A 21,249-nucleotide genomic window follows, 5' to 3' on the forward strand; every position below is an offset into this window, starting at 1 on the left:
ACACTTGATGAAAATAACACCTAAAACAAAAAAAAGGTCAAACATATATATGCTCATGGTAAAGGCTTCTTTTAAAATTTCATGACAAAAGCTCAAATGGTAAAGTAGAAACCCTGCTGCATGGCAGGCGAGCTCACAAGATTGGCACCTAATTTTTGTTTAGCTGCCCCATGTTTGAACTGACAATAATTTCTTTTTTATTTCTAACAAGCCAAATATTTGCGGTTTTTTTTTTCTTCACACTTTTGATGTTTTTATTTAACTTCTTGTTTGAATGCGCAGCTATTTTGTCAACTTTTCTCTCTCGACTCTGAGATCTGTGTTTCCAGGCAGCCTTGCAATGTACGTGAAGGTTCTGAACTGCTTTCTGCAGCTGATCGTGTAAACGACTGTGGTGACAAGAAAGATGGATTTGAAATGCAGCAGATGAAAGTGGAATATGAGCATTCCACTGCCCTTGAAGAGGTAGCAAGAGAGCCGGAGGGTGGTAAGTGATGGAAAGGAATATTTCTTACAATAAGGCATTTATTTATTAATTGGGATAATTTATTCTGGTCAATAGTTTCTCACTCAGAACGAAGGCAATTTTATAGACGTACAAGTGGGATATCCTTGCAGAGTGCAAGCAGATAATAATTGGATGTATCCCATATGCAGATATAATCAATATTTGCTTGATATACAGTCACGTGAAAAAGTAAGTACACCCCATGTAAAGTTTTGACTTTTTCAACATGTTTCAACATACAGCTATTTGGTCTTCATTTCAACAATATCGACAGATAAAGGTGATATAATATAACAAATATCATGAAACATTTACATTTTGTAGTCCATTGTATAATTTAAATAAACATAAATGCAAATTTCGCATGTGGAAAAAGTAAGTACACCCCTACATTTATCACCACTTCAAATACCTAACATTAGAATCAGGTGCACCAGCTCAGGTGCAAATGATTAGAACATCGTTAGAGAGGATCTTGGAGGAACCTGTCTTATTTAAACCTCAGACATTTACTTTGGTTTGCCCTTTGTTGTTGAAGTATGTGGCGTCACCATGCCTAGATCAAAAGAGCTCTCTGAGGCCATCAGAAAGAAGGGTATAGATGCCTACGAGTCTGGGAAGGGATTTAAAAAGATCTCCAAACAAATTGAAATCAATCATTCGACTGTACGGAAGATCATCTACAAGTGGAGAAGATTCCAAACAACTGCGAACTTGTTCAGGCCGGGCCGCCCAAGCAAGTTCAGCCTGAGAGCAGACCGCAAGATGCTGAAAGAAGTCTCTAAGAACCCCCAGAATGTCATCACGGGACCTACAGGTAGCTCTTGCCACTGTTGATGTCAAAGTGCACGAATCTACAATTAGAAAGAGGCTGCACAAATTTGATCTACATGGGAGGTGTGCCAGGAGGAAACCTTTGCTGTCCAGAAAGAACATCAGGGCAAGACTAAAGTTAGCCAATGAACACCTCGGCAAAGAACAGCACTTCTGGAACAATGTGCTCTGGACAGATGAGTCAAAGGTAGAGCTATTTGGCCACAGTACCAGAAGACATGTTTGGCGAAAACCAAAGACAGCATTTGACCACAAGAACCTGATACCAACTGTAAAGCATGGTGGTGGAAATATTATGGTTTGGGGCAGCTTTGCTGCATCAGGGCATGGGCAGCTCACAATCATAGAATCCACTATGAATTCTTCATTGTAACAGAAGGTGCTTGAGGATAATGTGAGGCCATCTGTCAGAAAGTTGAAGCTCAACCAACGGTGGACCTTGCAATATGACAATGACCCTAAACATACCAGTAAATCCACCAAGGAATGCCTGAAAAGAAAGAAATGGAGGGTTCTGGAATGGCCAAGTCAAAGCCCGGATCTAAATCCCATCGAGATGTTGTGGGGGGATTCGAAACGAGCTGTGCATGCAAGAAACCCCTCAAACATCGCACAGCTGAAAGAATTCTGCATGGAGGAGTGGGCAAAAATTTCTCCCAGTCGATGTCAGAGACTGGTAGACAGTTATAAGAAACGTCTACTTGAGGTTGTTTCTGCCAAAGGGGGCAATACCACCTATTAGAGCCAAGGGTGTACTTACTTTTTCCACATGCGAAATTTGCAATTATGTTTATTTAAATTGTACAATGGACTACAAAATGTAAATGTTTCATGATATTTGTTATATTATATCACCTTTATCTAACAATATTGTTGAAATGAAGATAAAATAGCTGTATGTTGAAATATGTTGAAAAAGTCAAAACTTTACATGGGGTGTACTTACTTTTTCCACATGCGAAATTTGCAATTATGTTTATTTAAATTGTACAATGGACTACAAAATGTAAATGTTTCATGATATTTGTTATATTATATCACCTTTATCTATCAATATTGTTGAAATGAAGATAAAATAGCTGTATGTTGAAATATGTTGAAAAAGTCAAAACTTTACATGGGGTGTACTTACTTTTTCACGTGACTGTATTGTGGATTGTTAAAGAGCCTCATATTGTTGCATCGGAGGGGGTACTAATTAGCTGGCATGTTTTGTTAGCATATTGTCAAGTCCATGGCCAATGAAAACCAGCCTTGGAGGGATAGCCGGTCGGTCTTTACTCCAAGGCAAGCAAGCCGAAAATTGGCGGTTCTTTTTGGCACGTGCGGGACGGGACCAAAGTGCTTACCTGTACCGACGAAAGCCACGGGGTTTTATCTAAAACCCAACACCGTGCAAATGAGACACGACAAATGAAATGCAGCAATAATAATGGTTTAATAAAAATTAAGCATGGAATGAAAATGAAAAGTGAGGTAAATCTAAAATCCTAATTGAGGTACCTCCATATGCAGACTTAAAAACAGACAGGGGAATGATTAAAGAAAATAAAATAATGTTTGGAATCAGCTTTGGTCCACAACGAGGACTTTGAGGAGCTTGGTGGTCGTCAAACCCGAGTCACCGTGCGGGAAGCGCACAAAATGGCGTGGAGTTGCGCCCGTAGCCAGCTGACGGCGTGAGGCAAGCAGACAGGCAGCCTCCTTCGGTCTGCTCGCAACCTCCTCCGTCTCCGAAGAATCCTGAACCTCTTTCTAGAGGTGGGGCTTATTTGTCGATCGGCCATTGTTCGGGTCCTTTCGGCTGTGGTGTGCGCGGGGTTTAGCCTGATCGGGAATGTTCGGGTTTTTGTCGGTATTTATGCCGGTAGTTGTGGTTTAATGGACGGTGGTTGTTGTGGTTGTTGTTGGTTAAAGGAGCACTCGTTTTTATGGTCGGCTTGTTATAATTGTAAAAACACATAGGGAAAATCACAGGAGGCAATCACGTACTGGGAGAACTATCCTTATACCCTACCTAATTAACATACCACCACCCCCCGTGTGGTGACACGTACACAATCTAAAGCTCACAGTTTTTCTACTTAAATACATCGAGATTGGCTTCCTACTCACTGTCCGTCTGTCCGTCTATGATAGATTTTCGTTACTGTGATAACTTTAGAATGGCTGAAGGTCCATGCTGATTTATACAATCCGTTCTCCACTATGGTATTTCATCCCCTACATCCCCCCCCCCCCCCCACCCACAAATGTAACATTATTCTCTGTGATGGCGTAGGTTAGTACATTTTTTTTTGTAATCAGGGGCCTGTTTGAGTCTTGTCCTGTTCTTATGTGTGCTGTGACGGCCGGTATAGTTGACATTGCCGTTAGATAGGAATGTGTAATTTGTCTTGTCCTCCCTGTAAATTCAAACAAGGCACCCAGGCAAGGTAGGAGAGGAGTGTATTTTGATGTCTTGGTTTGTGTTTAAGCCTATTAAACCCCCTTTGTGGCCCACATTCTGAGTAAAAGGCACAAGTTTGTGGATGTCCAAGTGCTGACATGCAGTCTGGCAGTCCTTCATCGTGCTTTATGCTGGAGACCTGTCCATTCATATCCTTCAAGACCTTTCCTGGTTTCTCCCGTTTGTGCATGAGTGGTAGAGTGAATGTGGTGCCAAAGGTTATTTGTTGTATTAAGTGCATTCGGTTTATTGAGTGTGACAGTCTCGCTACAGACCCACTAACTGCATGCAATCATCCATGGTAACCCTACACTGCACACTCACTATGTGTACCACCGTTTCATCAACATCATCGTGTATGGGGGCTAGAACGCGCACGCTTGAAGGTCCTGGGTATACATTCGTCCCCAACGGCTGCCAGCACCTTGGCTCTATTACCCCGCACGATTCCCACCACTTTTTGAGAGACCCAGATCTCTTGCGATGTTTGCTTGGCTTTTCCTTTTAAATTTAATTCCCTGAATGATTTGCAGTTTCAATGCATTTGAAAAGATGGATCTTTTAGTTTAGGCTTTTCACACTGACGTCATGTCGTCATAGTGGACGAACGATAGCAATCTGATAAGATGCTGATGAAAAGTTACAAAAAACTTGTGGTTAAGTCTCGGAAGTGGAAAAAAAACCCCACACTTATATCTCCTCTTAATAGTGAGGCAGTCAGGCGGCTTTGCATTGTGTTTTGGGGTTTGTGGGTAGGGGCATTACCCCGTGCATCTGTTCTCCCATAATGCACTGCGCTACGCTGTCTCATGATGAACGAATGAATGTGCGCCCTGAACCAACTGTCCAGGTCCATTCATCTTCCAAGCTCAGGGCTGATGCCGAGCATTTGCTGTTCTCAACCCGTCAATTGTGAACGATACCCGTACAGAGGAAATATATGGTGTTTAAAAAAAAAAGAAGCGTGTACGAGTGAATCTGTGCAAAGAAATGGAGGGATGTATATGACATCTTTTGTAATTAAATGTCACCATGTAGGCTATCAGCCAATGGGGTTGGTCGGTGTCAGTCAGTGGGAGCAAGGCTAATAGGGATTTCTAGCAAGGCTAGTGTCCCGAGAGATGGAAAATATGTGATAGTGGTGTGTAGCTCTTTGAAAAATATGTGATAGCGGTGTGTAGCTCTTTGCCTTCTCTGTCTTATCATTCCATATACACCCCTACCCTTAAGGTTGCCGGTTGCCAGATTTTTCACCCAAAATCTATAGTTATTGGCATTCTCATTGGCATGCATGCCTATACAGGATATGACACAGTCAATGCATTTGCAGGCAAAGGGAAACGAAGTGCACTCAAAATCATCAGTACCAACAATGAGATACAAATCACCTTCACCCAGTCGGGCAAGGAATGGGATATTGGTGACGAGCTCATGGTGAAGTTGAATAAATCCACGTTTCTCCTGTATGGAGCTAAATCTGGTGCAACGAAAGTGAATGAATTGAGATATCGCCTATTCTGTGCCAAAAAGGCGAGATCGAGAGTCACCATCTGCCACCTTGCAAATATAGTTTAGACGAGCATGCACTACGGGCCAACTATCAAGCTGCCGTCTGGAAGAGGAGTCTGCAGCAGAACCTAGAGGCACCTAGTCCCATCGGGAGAGGTTGATGCTGGGAGACCCAGGATGAACATTGAACACGTACAGCTAGCAATAGACTGGATGGATGGACAACCCACACCTAAAGCTGTGCGGGAGCGACTGGCTTCGACTTGTCCCAACATCTGCAAGCTTCCCAAGTGTGTCTGCATAGCCAATGGCCTCAAGTGCATAGACATGTGCAAACTCGATACCTGTGACAATCGGCAAACATCTGTCAAGAGTGATGACAGTTCTGCCGAAGATGAGCCATGTGATGTTGAGGACGATAACTTCTGAGCTATTCCTTCATGTCCACAATAATTTGCCTGACCATACATATTATATGACCAATAATACTCCACACATATTATATGATTTGTAGTTTGAGTTCACAAGAACCTACGTGACTTCCACACCTTGGCTTGTGTCTATTCATTATTGTGTTGAACAGATATATTACTGTACGGACAGATACAATCATACGAAAATACGACATTTCTGTCTGTCTGATTATTTTTGACGCCAATACATTATGTCGTTACTTATCCAATCTCAACCAAACTTGACAGGATGACGAAGGGTTACACAATGAAGGTTGTAGCACATTCATTTCCCCCCCAACCCTAGGGGGTTTTCTCCCCCCGAGCGAGTTTGCCTGCCATTGCCGTCAATGGGGTTGCACATTGAGGTGTATATAAATGTTAAATTAGCTTTATCGTGGCGTATTTCCAAAGAAGATTTATCGTTTTTTTTCGAAAGACGCTTTTCATAACAAAATTAATGACAATCACATATTATTAATGTTATTACAACAAAACAATATTAATACTCATAATGTCCCAAGGCATTTTTCCTGCAGTGATAACGTGTATGAATAGCTTAAAGTTATAATGGCATTTCCGTGGGAGCAATAGGAAGTAAAAATATTATAAACCACAAATACGTATGCTTAGCTTTTTAAACAGTTGCTAATGCTCTTTATCATACTAAATGAAGAAATTTGGAGGAATCCCGACATCCGTGAAGTAAGGTTTACTTACAGAACAGAGCGAAGATCTACGGTACTCTATATAACCTACAAATGTTTGGTTAATAACATGTCCCTTTCTGCCACTACCGTGGCATTTTTCATAGCGAACTTTTGAAACTCGCTCCTGCTGTTTGATACGAAACTGAAAGGGAGAAGCTCAGGTTGTGCTCCTTTACCAAGCAGCTAGCTTGCGCTTGCCAAGCCAGCAATTCCTTCACGGTTTTGAATGCAGTGCTTGCTCGGATGCTTAAACCACTTGGCGATCTCTCTACAAGAAACTTGGTAAATGAACACACACCCAATGTTCTTGAGACCCGCCCATAGATCGACTGTAATCCATATACCCCAAAGAGGAATGTCCCTTCCTGCCCCTCCCGGAGTCTACGGGTGTACTAGTTCCTGAAATCAGGATAAACATCACTTTTACATGTACATATACGTATAACATACAATCGATGCTTCTGCAAGAAATAGTGTAAATGGAGTATGTATCCATTGTACGTTTTTAAATATATATATATATTTTATGTATTTCAACCAAAAGTAGTTTGTGTATTATTACCCTTGCCAGAGGAGAGGGTATTGCATTTGGGTCTGTTTGTTACCTGGCAAAAAAAATTTTTTGTGACAAGTATGTTGATCACTCCAGTGTGTGTTTGTGTGTTTGTTTGTCCGCTCACTTATACTTGCGAACAGGTCACAATTTTAAACCAATCTTCACAAAACTTCAACAAACAGTAGAGTTGGTGGTCTGACAGAATCCTATTTATTTTTTAGGTCATAAGGTCAAAAGGTCAACATAGGCCAACGGTCAATCACTTTTCTAATTCATAAAATCCTCAATTTTCATCCGGTTGTTGGCTTAGCGGTTAGGGCGCCGGCTTGGGATCCTAGGGTCCTGGGTTCGAATCCCGGTCGATCGCTGAATTAATGCCAGGGGGGTTGACTCAGCCTGTCATCCTTCCGAGGTCGGCAAATTTGAGTACCAGCTTGCTGGGATGAATGATCCCGGTGTGTACCCCGGTTTAGAATAGGTACACTGCATCCCTGCACATTGTAAGAGGCGACTAAGGGTTGGCGTCAGGAAGGGCATCCGGCCATAAAAACATTGCCTCAAACAGGGAACCATGATTGTCATGGGGCCCGCAAGGCTAACCCCCGCTCTAGCGGGGAAAATGGCCTTAAACGATCATTCATTCATCCATATTCTCAATTTTCATCCGGTTGACTTGAAATTTGAATAAGATTTACATATCTGCTAACTGAATTCAACCACCGACTATTTTTGAGATAAACATAGGCCAACATAGACCAAAAGGTCAACAACATTTTAAAACTCCTAAAATCCTCAATTTTCATTTGATTGACTTGAAATTTGAATCGGATTTACATATCAGCTAACTGAATTCAACCACCAACTATTTTTGAGATCAATCTCGGTCAGAAGGTCAACATAGGCCAAAGGTCAACCACTTTTTTACGAATTCCTAAAATCCTTAATTTTCATCCGATTGACTTGAAATTTGAATAGGGTTTTCATATCAGCGAACTGAATTCAACCACCAACTATTTTTGAGATCAGCATAGGCGAAAAGGTCAATAACCTTTTCAAATTTCTAAAATCCTCAGTTTTAATCCGATTGACTTGAAATTTGAATAGGATTTTTATATCGGTTAACTGAATTCAACCAACAACTATTTTTGATGTCAACATAGGTCACAATGTCAACATAGGCCAAAAGGTCCACCACTTTTTATAAAATTTCTAAAAGCCTCAATTTTCATCTGATTGACTTGTAATTTGAAAACGATTTGCATATCTGGTCACTGAATTAAACCACCCATTATTTTAGAGGACAAAAGGATGCTCTACTGAGTGCCATTCTACTTTGTTATATTTTGCCAGGTGTCGCTCAGAGTGATTTTTCACTTGTTTGTCTGTCTGTCCGCACAAAATGAGGATGCTTTTCCCTGGAACTGGTGGTCCGATTGACATGAAATTTTCACCATAGGAGTTTCCCCCATGCATAATTTTGAAATGATAATTACGATGTCATACGTCACGTGGTATGGGCACCATCTTGGGAAAAAACAAAAAAATTTGCACCTCATTTTCAAGTACTCTCTATGTCTATGGGGAACAACATACACTACATGACCAAAAGTATGTGGACACCCAAACATCAAACATTTCATTCCAAAATCATGGGCATTAATATGGAGTTGGAACCCCCCTCTTCCCCTCCCCCCCCCCCCCCTTTGCTGCTATAACGGCTTCCACTCTTTTGGGAAGGCTTTCCACTAGATGTTGGAACATTGCTGTGGGGATTTGCTTCCATTCAGTCACAAGAGCATTAGTGAGGTTGGGCACTGATGTTGGGCGATCAGGCCTGGTTCACAGTCGGCGTTCCAATTAATCTCAAAGGTGTTAGATGGGGTTGAGGTCAGGGCTCTGTGCAGGCCAGTCAAGTTCTTCTACACCGATCTCGACAAACCATTTCTGTATGGACTTTGCTTTGTGCACGGGGGCATTGTCATGCTGAAACCGGAAAGGGCCTTCCCCAAACTGTTGCCACAAAGTTGGAAGCACACAATCGTCTCGAATGTCATTGTATGCTGTGGCATTAAGATTTCCTTTCGCTGGAACTAAGGGGCCTAGCCCGAACCATGAAAAAACCCAAACCATGCAACAACAACCCAAGACCACTATTCCTCCTCCACCAAACATTACAGTTGGCACTATGCATTCGGGCAGGTAACGTTCTCCTGGCATCCACCAAACCCAGATTCGTCCGTCGGACTGCCAGATGGTGAAGCGTGATTAGTCACTCCCGAGAACGCATTTCCACTGTAGTACAATGGCTGCGAGCTTCACACCACCCCAGCCGACGCTTGTCATTGCGCTTGGTGATCTTAGGCTTGTGTGCGGCTGCTCAGACATGGAAACCCTTTTCATGAAGCTCCCGGCGAACAGTTGTATTGCTGACGTTACTTCCAGAGGCAGTTTGGAACTCGGTAGTGAGTGTTACAACTGAGGACAGATGATTTTTACGCGCTACGCACAAAAGCACTTGGCGGTCCCATTCTGTGAGCTTGTGTGGCCTACAACTTTGTGGCTGAGCTGTTGTTGCTCCTCGACATTTACACTTCACAATAACAGCACTTGCAGTTGACCGGGGCAGCTCTAACAGGGCAGAAATTTGACGAACTGACTTGTTGGAAAGGTGGCATCCTATGACGGTGCCACGTTGAAAGTCGCTGGGCTCTTCAGCATGTCCCATTCTACTGCCAATGTTTGTCTATGGAGATTGCATGGCTGTGTGCTTGATTATATGTACCTGTCAGAAATAGGTGTGGCTGAATCGGCCGAATCCACTAATTAGAAGAGGTGTCCGCATACTTTTGGTCATGTAGTGTATATTCATGATGATGTCATCGGTGCCTTCATTATGACGTCATAATTAGACAGCACTTGATCCGATCAGTTTGAAATTTCTTGAGTGTGATATCCACAAACATTGTATGTGAGGATTATATTGATGACGTCTTCGGTCACGTAGTTCGGCAGCCATATTGAATGAACATAAATCTACATTGTCAATAAACCACCCAAACACAGCAGCTAATAAACACCACAAAATACACCACAAAAACACGTCCTAGCAAGGGTCTGCAATCTCTAATTGCTCTTTCTTGTTTACCTATTGCAATATGATTCCCTGGCACAAATTAATAAACTGAACAGCATGATCAGTGTGAGTTATTTACACATAGTGTGGATATACACAAATTGATTAAATCATTTTCTGGAAATATTCTGGTCACAGCACCTGTGTAGCATCATATTGAAGTTGAAATAACAGTTGTAATTTCAGTCAATTTCAGTGTATGCATGTGTAATTCAGCCATTGGATGCCAGGCATTCTTTTAATAAACCACTTTTTTAATTTGATTTCAGTCACAAAATTGTATGAAATGGGGCACGTACTTGTCAACATATGTCACATAAGATTGCAATTGGTATCAAAATATTGGGAAAGGGCTCATGGTTTCAAATTATTGATGAATTGATGCTATTTGGAAAAAAAGTAAAAAAAAAACTGGATGCATTATGACTGAATAATTAAATGTAAAATTATATGATTGACAAAACTTCATTTTGAGTGGCTTTGGGCACTTATTTCTGTCACATTTGAAAGTTAATTGTGGTCATTATATTTACTAGCAACGGTACCCGCCCTGTGGGCGGGGCTTCAATTGGGAAGCCCAAATGAAAAGGCAAAATATCAGAAATTGAAGGCTTTTTTTAAACGATTCATATAAACATCCGTTGAATCATATCACACGCTAATCATCAAAATCTAAACGGTACAAGGCGCCCATTTTGAAAAAAGATTGAATTCTGCAAAACAGAAGCGGCCGCTGCACCTGTTTCTCAGTCGCTTTGCACACGCTGCCATGTTACTTCGGAGCCGCACGTTTATACAGGAAGAGTTCGTCAGGAGTCGATCTACTCTCGCCTGGTACATAGAATAAACAGTATTTGTAGAATTTCAACAAAAGCCACATCACTGTTCATATCGGTAAATATTATTCCATCGTGTTTGGTAAAACTGGAAAATTGGAAAATTGGAAAACTTGGAAAACATGGAAAAACAATGTAGCCTATTTTATTCCCAGGGGTCCCTGGAATACCCACCCAAAATATCGTTGCGATCGGTTGAGCCGTTTTTGCGGTACCTTCGAACGGACGGATGGACATTTGGTGAATTATAGTAAGATCATGGAGCATAATTTTTATGCCGTGATATGAGGTATTTAATATCCGTGCAAACAAGATACAAAGCTTTGGTGAAAATACATGCATACATTAATTATTTATACACCATAAACTGACACTGACTCTGTACATTTGAGTGAAAAATCTGCAACCGGTGACCCTCGGGGTAGGGTTATATATTGTGTGATAAAATAGAGAAGGCAAAGAGCTACACACTGTTATCACACATTTTCCATCTCCAGGGACCTGAGTCTTGCTGAAAATTGTCTTGCTCCCTCTCACTGATACCGATGATGAAAATATAAATACCGATATGATATCTGATTGATACGGATCAACACGCAACCCCCTTGGCGGGGAAAACTCCCTTGGGGTGGGGGAGAAGTTAAATCACAACCTCCATCATGTGACCATCAGTCTCCCTGTCAAGGTTGATTGAGATTGGATAAGTAACGATTGAATGTATCGCGGTCAAAAATCATCAGACAGACACCAAATTGCATATTTTAGTATGATTAGCTTATCTCCATGCAGGGGGCGATGGGGTTTTGCAATCACTTCTGTGTGTCTGTTCGGGCTGTAAGTCTGTTCGGGCTGTAAGTCTGTTCGGGCTGTAAGTCTGTTCGGGCTGTAACTCTTTTACCATTGAAGCTATTATATATCAATTTGTCAACAAAGCTTTATTATCATAATATGAAAAGACAAGGTAATAATTTTGTCAAAATGTTAAAGGTCAGCATCACATAAAACGTCTCTTTTCATCCGATTGACCTGAAATTTTAAGAATTTGCATATTAGGACAATTAATTGGTTTACTAATCAAAAGCTCGGAGCTTTTTTTTTGGATCAAAAGATCAAAGGTCAAGGTTGAATAAAAATTGTCAGTTTACATTTTGTATTTTTTTTGTACACTAAGTCGAGGCTCGTATAAGACCTAACACATAGAACATACAATAAAGGGAGCGGGAGATGAGAGGGGGAGATTGAGGGAAGCACAACGACAGTAGAGAACAGGGACATCGGGAGATCTGTGGAAGGGAGAGTGATGGGGCGGAGCACACGGGATAAACAGGATGGACACTACAAGGACTTTCAGGAAAGAAAACGGAATTTGAAGCATGTGGATTTGGGGTGTATTAACAGGGGTAGAAAAGATTGAGGCTTTGGATGGGGGAAGATAAGAAATGGTGGGGAACAGCTGTTTTGAAGACTTGGAGGGAGGAGTGGGATTGAACAGAGTGTGGTTGTTCCAGAGGTGGGAAAAAGAGGAATGAAAGAGTGAAGGTGAGAAGAGAGTCTTGATTTTGGCAGTTTCACCAGAAGAGGGTTGCTGGCAGATCTTGTGCATCCTGCAGGAATATTTGGGGGACAGAACACAGACAGAGCTGGTGGGGTGGGGGGGGGGGGGGGCTAGGCAGGAGAGGCAGGAGAGGTGTCTGTAGAAGACAGAAAGACCGTCAACCTGCCTGTGGTGACAGTCCTCAGAAGTCCTCAGAATCAGCTTCATCATGGGAGATACCAATGATTCTATAAGCCTTTGAATGTACCAAGTTTGATTTAAATCCATTCAGCTGTTCTCAAGCATCACATTTTTAGCTGAAAAGACCTCTGATCTTTGACCTTTGACACCAAAAATCTAATCACTTCATCGTTGCATCATAATGTATACTTATACCAAGTTTGGTCAAAATCCTATCAATGGTTCACAAGTTAGCTCAGTAATAGAAATTTTACGTAACGGGACCTCTGAACTCTTGAGCCCATGCTCTAATCGTATTAAAGCGCGGCGTTATGCGCGCTGCTTGTGAGCAAGGAGGAAGCGGACAAGCGGTAACTTATAAGCGTCTTTATTTCAGGAGCTCACTGTAACACTGGCGCGCTCCGGGCTGCGCACCCGGTGTATATCATGAGGCCACGCCTACCCCTCGGGCGTGGCCACCGCCCACTTGGTGCGCGGAATGATGTCACCACGCCAGTGGGCTTTTGTGTCCGCCACATGCGCCCCCCCAGAATTCCCGCGCACCTGGAGGGCCAGTTTGCGGGGCAGACGAATGACCCGGCCGAAGCGCCCCCTGGCGATCGGCGGCGTCCGGGGTGCAGGGATGCCAGGTGGGATGCCCCTGGCTGCCCCTGGGATGGGTGCAGGACCGGGGGGCGGCGTGGCGGCGGGGCTGGGTGGTGCCGGGGGTCCGCCCGCAGGGGGGCGGCCCCGACGTGGGGGTCGGGCCACTGGCGGTGGATGGTCCACGTCGAGGTGGGCCGGCTTGAGGCGGTCTACCGAACCGCGGTCAGGAGTACCGCCGATGTCCAGGGTGAAGTGCTTCGCCCCGGTCTCCAGCACGCGGAAAGGCCCGTCGTACGGGGGCCGCAGTGGTGTCCGGTGGGCATCGTGGCGGACGAAGACGTACTCCGCCGTGCGAAGCTCCGGGGTGACGTGCGTCGGTGGGTGCCCGTGGCATGCCGTTGGCACCGGGGCGAACCTCTGGGCGGTCTCTTGCAGAGCGGAGCGCTGCTGTGCCGCGGACCATGGTGCCGTAGAGTTGGGGAGGAACTCGCCCGGCACCCGCAGCGGTTGCCCGAAGACCAACTCCGCCACGGATGCGCGCAGGTCCTCCTTGGGCGCCGTCCGGAGGCCCAGCAGGGTGGCCCGGAGCGCGGCCTTCAATGAGCGGTGAAATCGCTCACACAGGCCGTTAGCCTGGGGGTGGTAGGCCGTGGTTCGGTGCAGCCGGACCCCGAGCCCCTGCGCGACCGCCCCCCAGAGCTCCGAGGTGAACTGGGGGCCGCGGTCGGACGAGATGTCTGAGGGGGCGCCGAACCGGGCGACCCAGGTGGCGATGAAAGCCTGCGCGACATCGGCCGCCGTTGTCGATGCCAAGGGCACGGCCTCCGGCCACCGGGTGGTGCGGTCCACCATGGTGAGGACGGAGGTGAAACCCCGCGAGGGGGGCAGAGGTCCCACCAGGTCCACGTGGACGTGGTCAAACCGGCGTTCCGGCACCGTGAACGGGGCCAACGGGGCCTGGGTGTGCCGGTGCACCTTGGCGCGCTGGCACGCGAGGCACGTCCTGGCCCAGCCGCGGACGGCCTTCCGGAGGCCATGCCAGATGAACTTGTCGGCGATCAGCCTTTGGGAGGCCCTCGCGCCCGGGTGGGACAGGCCGTGGATGGCGTCAAACACCTGGCGCTGCCAGCCCGCGGGCACGATGGGGCGAGGACACCCGAGGGAGACGTCGCACAAGAGGGCCGCGCCCGCGCCGTCGAACGGCACCTCGGTGACGCGGAGGCCCGTGACGGCGGTCCGCAAGGCCTGGACGTCGGGGTCAGCGGCCTGGTCCGCTGCCATCCGGGCATAGTCGATGCCGAGGTGGACTGCGTGGGCGACGGCCCGGGAAAGGCAATCCGCCACCGGGTTGTCCTTCCCCGCGACGTGCTGGATGTCCGTCGTGTACTCGGACACGGCCGAGAGGTGACGCTGCTGCCGGGCCTACCACGGCTCGGTGACCTTGCCCATCGCGAAGATCAGCGGCTTGTGGTCGACGAAGGCAGTGAACGCACGGCCCTCGAGCAGATGGCGGAAGTGCCTGACCGCCAAGTGAAGCCCGAGCAACTCGCGGTCGAAGGTACTGTAACGGCGTTCGGGCGGGCGAAGCTGCCGGCTAAAGAATGCCAGCGGTTGCCAAGCTCCACGCACCCATTGCTCGTGCACCGCGCCCACCGCGTAGTCCGAGGCATCGGTGGTGAGGGCGATCGGTACATCGGGCGCCGGGTGCGCTAGCATGGTGGCGTTAGCCAAGGCGAGCTTCGCGCCCGTGAACGCCGTGTCCATTTGCTCGGTCCAGGTAACGTCGCCTTTGCCCGGCTTACCTCGGAGAGCTTCGTGCAGGGGGCGCAGGAGCTGGGCGATACGGGGCAGGAACCGATGGTAAAAGTTTACCATGCCCAGGAACTCCTGCAGCCCTCTGATCGTGCGGGGGCGCGGAAACCCCTTCACCGCCTCCACCTTGGCCGGCAGGGGGACGGCCCCGTGCTCGGTGATGCGGTGCCCCAAGAAGTCGATGGTGGCGACGCCGAAACGGCACTTGGCGGGGTTGATGATTAGGCCATGCTGGCCCAGGCGTTCGAAAAGCGTGCGGAGGTGGAGCAGGTGCTCCTCCCGGGACGCGCTCGCGACCAGGATGTCGTCCAGGTAGGCAAACAGGAAAGGTAAGTCACGCAAGACGCTATCCATAAGCCGCTGGAACGCCTGGGCCGCATTCTTCAACCCGAAGGGCATCCTTAGGAATTCGAAGAGGCCGAAAGGGGTGATGACGGCCGTCTTCGGGACGTCGTCCGGTTGGACGGGGACCTTATGGTAGCCCCGGATGAGGTCCACCTTAGAAAACACGGTCGTGTTGGCCAACCGGGTGGAAAAGTCCTGAATGTGTGGGACCGGGTAGCGGTCGGGGGTGGTGGCATCATTGAGCCGGCGGTAGTCCCCGCACGGCCGCCATCCCCCGCCGGGCTTCGGCACAATGTGCAGCGGAGAAGCCCAAGCGCTGTTGGAGCGCCGTACGATCCCCAGCCGCTCCAGCATGGCGAACTCGGCTTTCGCCACGGCGAGCTTCGTGGGCTCGAGTCGGCGTGCCCGGGCATAGACCGGCGGCCCGACCGTGGGGATGTGGTGCTCCACCCCGTGTTTAACGGCCACCGCTGAGATAGTGGGCCGCGTGAGGGTCGGGAAACTGGCGAGGAGGCAGGTAAAGTCGTCCGCTGCCGGAAGCGTGCAAACTAAACTCGCCGGGACGGAACCTTCCAGCAAGCCGCTTGGCAAGCCACTCGGTGAGCCGCTCAGCGAACAAGCGAGCGAGCTAAAGGGTTCGGGCTGGACGAGCCGTCTGCGCTTCACGTCGACCAACAACCCATTCGCACATAGGAAGTCCGCACCAAGCAATGCCATTGGCACGCTGGCGGTCACGAACGACCATTGAAAGCACTACCCTCCGAACCGCAGGGAGAGGCAGCGCTTCCCGAATGTGCGGATGGGTGTACCGTTGGCGGCAAGCAACGCGGGGCCCCGGCCCGCGGTTCGCTTGTCGGACGTGGAGGCGGGGATGATGCTTACCTGAGCTCCTGTATCGCAGAGGAAACGGCGCCCGGACAAGGTGTCCATAATGAACAGGAGGCTGCCGGAATGGCCGACGCTCAGGGCCGCTAATGAGCGCCGGCCCGGTCGTTTCCCGACTTGTCAAAAGAGCATGTTGGGCGACACGTCCTAGCCTTGTGGCCGAACCTGGCGTGGTAAGAGCACCAGGCTTGCGGCGGCGGGGGCGGCGGCGGCCGCGGTGTTCTCGGCGGCGGTGGTGGTGGGCGGGGCGCGTCAGCGGCCACGAGGGACGCTGTAGCCTCTGCCCCGGGATCCACGACGGCAGCACCGTAACTCGACCGCGTGTCGCAAGCCGCGAAAAGCTTGTCGGCCTCTACGGCCAGGGCGCGGGGTTCCTTTATTTCGGAACCGGCCAGCGCGAGGCGTACCTGTAGAGGTAGCTGGCGTAGGAAAAGCGCCCGGAATAAGAAATCTGGGGCTTGGTCACCCAGCAGCGACAGCATAAAATCCATCCGCATGGATGGTCGTGTGTCGCTGAGTTCGGGAAGGTCCAGGAGGCGGTCGGCCCGTTCGATCTCCGTGAGGCCGAACGTGGCGATGAGGAGACGTTTGAGCGCCTTGTACTTGTGGTCGACCGGCGGGTGCCGCAGGATGGACACGACTCGGGCGGCAGTGCCAGGCCCGAGGGCGGCGACCACGTGGTAGTAACGGGTCTCGTCCGCCGTTATGCCTCAAAGCTGAAATTGAGCTTCGGCCTGCACGAACCACACGTCGGCCTGTGCTTCCCAAAACTCTGGGAGTTTTACTGCGACGGTGTTGGTGGCCATGGCGCGTTCGGTGGTCAGCGACGGCTGAACCAATCGGGGTCACCAGTGAAGTGTGGTGCTGTGCACACACAACTTGCTTGCCAAAGAGGTAGGCCACAACGCGTTTGTGAAAACAAAAGAGTCTTTATTTCGAAAGCTCGAACTGCAGTGCTGAGCGGGCTCGAGCTTAGAGCCCGCATATATGTGCTGAGGCCACGCCTCGTCCCCGGGCGTGGCCGATCGGTCGAAGGGCGGGGAATGTGCCATCGGTCCCCGCCTGGGCGCTCACGCCACCCACTGGTGCGTGGAATTATTGCCCCTTGTGCCCGCCACAGTATCACAATTTTTACCTCACATGACCTTTGACCTCATGATCCAAAAATCTAACCAGTTCATCATTACATCATTATAGATACCAGTACCAAGCTTGACTTGTATCCCTTCAGTCATTCTCAAGTTATCGCGGGAGCGAAAACCTATCACAGACGCACTGACGGATGGATGCACGGACGGACAACTGGAACGACAGCCGGACCGACAACTGGAACGACAGCCGGACGGACAACTGGAACGACAGCCAGACGGACAACTGGAACGACAGCCAGACGGACAACTGGGACGACAGCCGGAAGGACAACTGGGACGACAGCCGGATGGACAACTGGGACGACAGCCGGACGGCCAACTGGAACGACAGCCAGACGGCCAACTGGAACGACAGCCGGACGGCCGACTGGAACGACAGCCGGACGGCCGACTGGAAGGACAGCCGGACGGCCGACTGGAACGACAGCCGGACGGACGACTGGAACGACAGCCGGATGGACAACTGGAACGACAGCCGGACGGACAACTGGGCGACTTCATCGGCGGAGGCATACATTTTTCATTCTCATAATCAGTGACCACACACCTCCATGTGTATGTAATAAATAGATTCTGCCATCCTGTTTTGCATGTGAAAAATAAAAAAGGTGATTGGACTAACTTTGTGCTATCCTCTAATTAAATGTTCATTATTTTGTTGTGAGTGGTTTGTTTATTTCCCTATTCCCTTTTTGTGGCATACGGTAAGCTCATGTTTTATTCGTGTTCTGTTTGCGCGGTTTTGGAATAGTGCGCGCCTGTCATTTATACCATTTTAAAATTTGCATTCACGAGCAATTGGAATTACGCGACTCGAGCGTGAGTAACGCTGCGATTAAATTTTCACACTGAACATCATGAAAACGTGTTCACGATCACACCCGGATGACTGCTAGTGCTAGATTGCCTTCCCCCTCTCACCTTCCCACACCCTCGGTTTCCGGTGACCCTCCATCTTAGCGTCACGCGTGTATTGAAGCGTTTCCGATTTTGATTGTGAATTGTGCCGCTGTAATAAGCATAACTCTTGCAATCATGACTGGAAAGCGTCCACGGAGTAGCAAGGTTGGTCGTGCGATCAAAAGACAGAGGAAGGCCATCACTATTAAGGTAAAAATGGATATTTTAGGACGGTATGAAAGAGGTCATCGTACAGCTGATATGAGGCATGCGCTAGGCCTTAGTGACTCCACGTTGCGAACAATAAGAAATAGTGCGGAAAAGATAAAAGAAAGTGCTAAATGTGGAACGTCAGTGAGTGCGACAAAGACATCGTATGCGAGAAGTTCCATGATGGAAAAAATGGAACGCATGCTCAGCACGTGGCTTGACCAGCAACACCAAGAGAACGTGCCTGTCAGCATGTTTGTGATACAAGCAAAGGCCAGAAGCATTTATCAAGACTTAATAAGGGACGAAGGTGAAGTGAAGCCATTTAACGCAAGTTCTGGGTGGTTTTCAAATTTTCGGAAGCGTTACAACTATCACCACATAAAAATGACCGCAGAGGCTACTGCTGTCGACACCATTGCTGCAGAGAAGTTTCCTGTGTTTCTCAAGGCCATTATCAAGGAAGGTGGATATTCTCCAAAACAAATTTTCAACGTTCATGAGACACGCCTATTTTGGAAGAGGATGCCACGTAGGACGTACATTTCTCGTGAGGAGAGGACCGCACCTGGATTTAAAGCATCGAAAGATCGCTTCACGCTGCTTTTGGGAGGTAATGCTGAAGGCGATTGCAAATTGAAACCGTTAATGGTTTACCACTCAGAAAATCCCAGGGCTCTGAAGGGAATTGCTAAGACATGTTTACCCGTCCATTGGTATTCCAATGCCAAGGGCTGGATAACAGGCAAAATATTTAGTGAATATTTTAGGTCCCAGCTTCCTGCCGAGCTGCAGGAATACTGTGAGAAGGAGAATTTGAGTTTCAAAATTCTCATCATCCTTGATAATTCCCCAGGTCATCCACCATCCATCCAGGACCTTCACAAAAACATTAAGGTGGTGTTTCTTCCACCCAACACGACAACTCTAATTCAACCAATGGACCAGGGAGTGATTGCTACATTCAAGGCGTATTATCTCCGAAGAACATTTGCAAACCTGGTGAAATCAACAGAAAATGATCAGATGACTGTAAAGGAATTCTGGAAGGCCTTTACAATAAGGGATGCGCTATGTAATGTTGAGGAGTCTTGGAAGGAAGTCACCCGTTCCTGCATGAATGGTGTATGGGGGAAACTTTGCCCTGAATTTGTACACAGCTTCAAGGATTTCAATGTGAATAATGATGTCTCGAAAGCACGGTGTAACATCGTCGAAATGGCCAAGACTGTTGGCTTTGATGAGGTGGAGGAGAGTGATGTCGAGGAGTTGCTGGACTCGTACCGTGAGGAGCTCTCAAATGAGGACCTTCTACTGCTGGAGAAGGAACGCCAGGTGGAGCAGTCAGAGGCAGAAAGTGAAGAGGTCGTGCCACTGCGTACTCTCACTAGTAAGAGGATGGCGGAGGCTTTCCGGCTTATCGATATGGGTCTCGCCATCTTCGATGAAGATGACCCCGACACGGAACGCAGCTCAAGAGTGGCCCGAAATGTCCAAGCAGACGTGAGCTGCTACAAGTTGATTCAAAACGAAAAGAGGATGAAGGCAGCAAAGAGGTCTTTGGTTTCCTTTTTTCAAAAAAAGGAAGGGAAAGAACATACAAAGGATGATGCCAGTGAGCCCTCTTTTTGTACAACTCCCTTTCTATAACTCCCCCTCTCCCTTCCCCTCAAACACTTCCAGAAACCAGATGGCATTCAGAGAATACTTACAACACACAGTATTGAGAGTTTTAAGCAAAGGGAGGGGTTGCGTGCTCTATGCACTCTTATAATGTAAGGTACTTCCTCAGTAGCGTAGTGATGGTGGGGAGGAGGGGGCAGTGGAAGAAGGGGGACGGGGGACGACCAACAGGGTGTCCTATATTATGTGCCTTATCAAATGGTCATGTATCATGTGGTGAGGTTTAAATTTCGTTCGTTGGATGGTTTTCAATGGACACTTAACAAAATGCACACATGTACAGTGCATTCAGAAAGTATTCAGACCCCTTCACTTTTTTCACATTTTGTTATGTTGCAGCCTTATGTTGAAATTGTTTAAATTCATTTTTCCCCTCATCAATCTACACTCAATACCCCATATTGACAAAGAGAAAACAGGATTTTAGAAAGTTTGGCAAATTTATTAAAAAAGAAAAAACTGAAATATCACATTTGCATAAGTATTCAGACCCCTTGCTATGACGCTTGAAATTTAGCTCAGGTGCCTCGCATTTCTCTTGTTCATCTTTGAGATGTTTCTACACCTTGATTGGAGTCTACCTGTGGTAAATTCAATTGACTGGACATGATTTGGAAAGGCACACACCTGTCTATATAAGGTCTCACAGCTGACAATGCATATCAGAGCAAAAACCAAGCCATGAGGTCCAAAGAACTGCCTGCAGAGCTCAGAGACAGGATTGTGTCGAGGCACAGATTTGCGGAAGCCTACAAAAAAAATTCTGCTGCATTGAAGGCTCCCAAGAGCACAGTGGCCTCCATAATTCTTAAATGGAAGAAGTTTGGAACAACCAGGACTCTTCCTAGAGCTGGCCGCCGGCCAAACTGAGCAATCGGGGGAGAAGGGCCTTGGTAAGAGAGGTGCATTTTGAGATGCTTTCTTGTTTTTTTGAGTGAAGATTTGAATCCGGATCA

General features: G+C 47.6%; 1 protein-coding gene across 1 annotated transcript in view; it reads left to right on the forward strand.

Annotated features, from left to right (window-relative positions):
* The window catches only part of LOC137413402 (tigger transposable element-derived protein 1), a 94,782-nt gene that overhangs the window by 4,820 nt on the left and 68,713 nt on the right, over positions 1–21,249 (forward strand). The window contains exon 2 of the mRNA XM_078782953.1: positions 374–487. Coding sequence (XP_078639079.1) covers positions 374–487 — 114 coding nt within the window. The remainder of the gene's footprint in view (positions 1–373; positions 488–21,249) is intronic.

This window comes from Myxine glutinosa, chromosome 1, assembly GCF_964187855.1.
Source record: "Myxine glutinosa chromosome 1, kmMyxGlut1.1, whole genome shotgun sequence".
NCBI classification, from domain to species: domain Eukaryota; kingdom Metazoa; phylum Chordata; class Myxini; order Myxiniformes; family Myxinidae; genus Myxine; species Myxine glutinosa.